This window comes from Varanus komodoensis, unplaced genomic scaffold (genome assembly GCF_004798865.1).
Source record: "Varanus komodoensis strain SLA01 unplaced genomic scaffold, ASM479886v1 scaffold24, whole genome shotgun sequence".
Taxonomy (NCBI): Eukaryota; Metazoa; Chordata; class Lepidosauria; order Squamata; family Varanidae; genus Varanus; species Varanus komodoensis.
Window position 1 is genome coordinate 17459389 of NW_025335641.1, and position 4449 is coordinate 17463837.

General features: G+C 42.5%; 1 protein-coding gene across 1 annotated transcript in view; it reads right to left on the reverse strand.

Moving 5' to 3' along the window:
- Positions 1 to 717: 717 nt before the first annotated feature.
- The window catches only part of CUNH1orf53 (chromosome unknown C1orf53 homolog), a 9975-nt gene continuing 6243 nt past the window's right edge, over positions 718 to 4449 (reverse strand). The window contains exon 3 of the mRNA XM_044432254.1: positions 718 to 986. Within this exon, the coding sequence (XP_044288189.1) occupies positions 915 to 986 (72 nt within the window). The 3' untranslated portion in view covers positions 718 to 914. The remainder of the gene's footprint in view (positions 987 to 4449) is intronic.

Genomic DNA, 4449 nt, shown 5'->3' on the forward strand with positions numbered 1-4449 from the left:
TCTCTCTCTCTCTCTCTCTCTCTCTCTCTCTCTCTCTCTCTCTCTCAATATTAACTTCTTTACTTTTAATTTCATGGTCATCCATGGTCTCTTTCAAGGCCTCTAAACGCATCACCATACTCTGATCATGGGGGCAGAAGTGAGGCTTATTGACTTCAATGCAATATACATCTTCATATAAGAGTGACTTGCATTATGAACGCTCATCTTCAGCTGCAATACTTCCTCAGGGAGCCAAATTAAGCTGTTCCCCAGTCTGTGACAAAACCAGTAAACCAGTGCAACAAAAATCGACTGATCCCCAAACCTATGAACAATCCTAAGTTGCAAAGTGCAGTTCTATGCATGCTCACTTATGGAAACACCACTGAACTCCGTGGAACTTACTTCCAAGTCACCATGCATAGGATCAGGGTGTTAAATATATTTAGAAGCTAGGGGCCAGAGTATTTCGGAGAGAGGTGTTAAATGCAACAGCTCTTTCTAGATTCTTTCTAGCATTGTGCTAGAATAGACTATGCCTTTTTCATGCTGCCTTCGTTTAACAGAACTCAACACGGTAAACTCCTGAACAGTTTGCTAAAGAATGCCACAGAACCACTAAGCAAAACAAAGTTATCCCCAGAATGGCTGGTTTCCCCTCAACGGGCTGACGACATCAGAAAGCAAGGCAACAGCCTCTTTGTAGTCACAGAAAGACTTGTCAATAGCTCAGTGTCACTGGCACACATATGGATTTTTTAAATTACCATTGGCAAATATTCAGGATATGGAACAGGAGAGGTCAAAGGGACGCCAATATGCAAAACACAGAAATTATAGGGAGCAGAAAAGAAGGAAGAGGTGGGAGTGATGGTTGATTATTTCCTCCCTTTCCACCAGTCTTCATGGTAGGATGCAAAAGCCTTCGATTGTCAAACATAGAAAAAAGAATTGAACCGCTTCTTTTTGGATGGATCTTTGACATTTGTTTGACCATATGGACACTGGAGAAGGAGGGAAAGGAAATAAGTCATTCTTGAGAAGGCTTCAGCATTGCCCATGGTTAAAGAAAGTATCGCTAATGAAGTCCTGTAAATCATTTGGGTCTGCAGGAATTTTTTTTAAGAGGCAGAATTAAGCCACATACCCCTCCTTGCCCCCTCCCCAAACAAATGGTCCTCATTATTTGTGCAGGAGACCTACTTGCTAACTACATGGCCTATCCACTCTGCACAATATCTGAGCAATTTTTTTCTCCATCTACTCTATATACAGTCCAGAGATAACCCAAGTGGAAAGAAGGAAATCTCACAGGCACTGAAAGACTGCACTTCTTTGCAAATCAGAGTAAGATGGAGAGGCATGCAGCTCTGTTTAAAAAGGCTAAGCAGTCAACAGAGAATGTTTGCTCACAGCTGGGCATTAGCGCTAAAGCCCTACAGTGCTCGGTGCAGCCTGGTCTGCACAAGCAGGATTGCAGCTGCAGGTTGATGGCTCAGAGCAGTCTGGAGAGAAATGGAACTGTAGCAAGAGGATGGCAGAAGTCATGCAAAGAGGCTCAGGGGACGGGATAGGTACAGAGGCGGCGTCTTGCTGGAGAAGATACAGACTTCCCTTCCTCCGAACAGTGAGTTGTGGATGCATTGCTTTGCTGTTAGTCAAGTAGTGAAGTCAAGTCGTGTTCCCAAAGACTGGGCTTGAAATATGCTGGGTATGTTTTAATCCTACACTGAATGCAGCCTTGAAAAAAAATAAATGCCATCTATGTTGGATTTTCAAAAAATGATCATCTAATATTTTCCAAAACTTTCTTCAAGACATGGTGCTCTATAATTAGATCACTTGATCACTGTCTCTTTTGCACTATTGGTTGTTTTATGGTTAGAAAAAGGGTTTGGGCATTTTTAATTATCTTTTGCAAGGGTCCAAAGCTTTATGGATTAATAAACGTGCTGCGCTCCTTGTCATTAAAATGACTTCTCATTGAATCATGCAACAGGGTTCCTCTCCTCACTTGTTAAAGTTATGATTATTGTATATGGAAGTACTTAGACAAAACTCAGATCACAAGGAGATTCCCTCCCATTTCTCTTCCACAGGGGATGGAATGTCTCTTGGAGATCTGTTGCTGTATTCCTGTGCAGATTTAATTGACCAATCAACACTGGGTCGATCTACTAAGATTTCAGGAGTGAAATGGGCCACAGGCTGGCTCCAGAGCTGCACTTACTGGAGTGCCTCCTCCCTTCCTTGCAGCCCCTCTCCAAACTTGCTCTGGGGGACCCTGTGGGAACTGCAAGGGGAAGGGGCAACTGCCTCTGGTCCCTGCTTTCCATCAGGGAGCCTCTGCTGGAGTCCCTGAATGGAAGATGTCCTTCTGTTCATGGAATAGCCAATCTGGATCCAACCCTGAATGAATACAAAATAGTGGAATGCGGTGATGATGACCACTGTAAAACATCGATGCGTAGTGAGTAGAACCATTGACTCATGCCTGTTTAACTTCTGTCAACTGTCCAGGAAGCCTTGGCTATTGGGCAGTATAAAAACAAAACACAAATACGGACTAGCCAACTCCCCTAGGCAACCTCCCTTGACATATTCTATCTTTGCCCCTTTCCTTTCAAAGCAACGTTTTGCTCTGGGCATTTGTTATAATGTATTTCATGCTGCAATGGTTGAAGCAGCAGTCAAAAGTGTAAAACGAACCTCTGAGGGGGTAAGACCAGCCCGTGTGCCAGTGTTGTTCCAAAGGTCCTGATTCTGGATCATTTACTCGGAAAAGCAGGGACAAAGTCCTATTTGGTTTTGGTGAAAGTTCCACCTAAGTTACGGGTTCAAGCAGGTTACAGAGTATATGGGGGACATGGAGGAGAGGGAATAAAATGAGTGGTTATGGGGTGCTTCCAGCCAAGCATTACCAGCTAGAAGGCCCTGGGCAGCTAGTCTGTCTTTTTTTTCTTTAGCTGATTTTCTGCAATAAGGGTACAAGATGGAAGAAGGTGGTAAGAGGACTAAGAGTTGAAGACAGTCACCTCTGTACACCCCCACTCTTAAAATTCCATGAATGTCTAATGGGAGGGCAAGAGCCTCCTCTGGAGGCATCCATGATCCATCCTTGATAAAAGCACCCTAAGGTGAAAACTGTGTTGAAGCCAATAGTACCCGCTTTTTAAATAATGGGTTATGGAATTTCTCTGTGTGTGTGTGTGCTTGTGTGTGCACACATGTGTGAGTTTAATGATGAAAAAATGAACTGAACCTATTCAGTAAAAGGTTTCAGGACAGTTGTTCTTACCTTAGCCAGTTACATTTTAAGCAGCTTTAACCAGCTGAAAAGTATAATGCCCCAAGGTTGCAATTTTAGCAAGTACCACTGAATTTACTGGGACTCAACTCAAATAAAACATGTGTAAGATTATATGTATATAAAAAAGGTACGTTTTGTTTCATTGATGGTGGAAAGAGTTATAAGCTATTTCTGAACCAGGTCCATTTGTTTCTAGAAAAAATGCACAGTTTGTCATATTTTCCTAAACATCTTCTAAAGGAATAGATGCAGCCATATTAGATATCAGTTCCTTACAAAAGACTCTAGATGAAATAACTGCATTTTTAGTTAATGTCTTAATCTCCTAAAGGCCTGGCCAACAGAAATCAAAAGACATATTGCAGACCTTCCAGTTTACTGTGATGTTGTTGGTTAATTGATGGGAGTTTTTGGTAAGCTGCCTTGAGGAGGTTTGTATCAGAAAGACAGGATACAACTAAAAACCAGTATGGTGTGGTGGTTAGAGTACCGGATTCAGGATCTGGGAGATCTGAGTTCTAGTCCCCACTTGGCCATAAAGGTTTCTGAGTGATCCACTCCCAGCCTAACCTACCTCACAGGGTTGTTGGGGTAAAAATGGAGGGGAAGTGAACTGTGTGAGCTGCCTTGGGCTTCTCAGAAAAGGAAGAAAGGCTGGCTATAAATACAAAATAACAATAGTAACAATAACACTAATATTTCAATACATAAATGCATAGTATTCATATAACTCACAGGCATTACTTGTGAAAATAAATTCCACTGAAATAACAGTATTTACTGCTGATCAGCAGCCCATTCCAAAATGGGATCTGCACTTTAGCAAGCACACACATATGGTAACGTCACATTACGTACTTGCAAGGAAGGCTGCAATCCCATGCACACTCTTTTGCAAATCACAGTGGGAGCTACTTCTGAGTAAACATGCACTGGAGATCAGACTCAATGAAAATGTAGATTCACAGCCTGCTCCATACATTTCCTTGAAAACAGAGGTGCTGTGCTAAATTTTGAAGCACAGAAGTGTCTCCATAGCCCGGCTCCAAAGGAGAGTCTGATAGTGCAGGCGACTGTCTTGATCTCTCTATGTATATTATACATGCCTTCTGTAAGCAAGTGGTATTCAGTGTCCCATTCGAGAAACCCCCCACCCC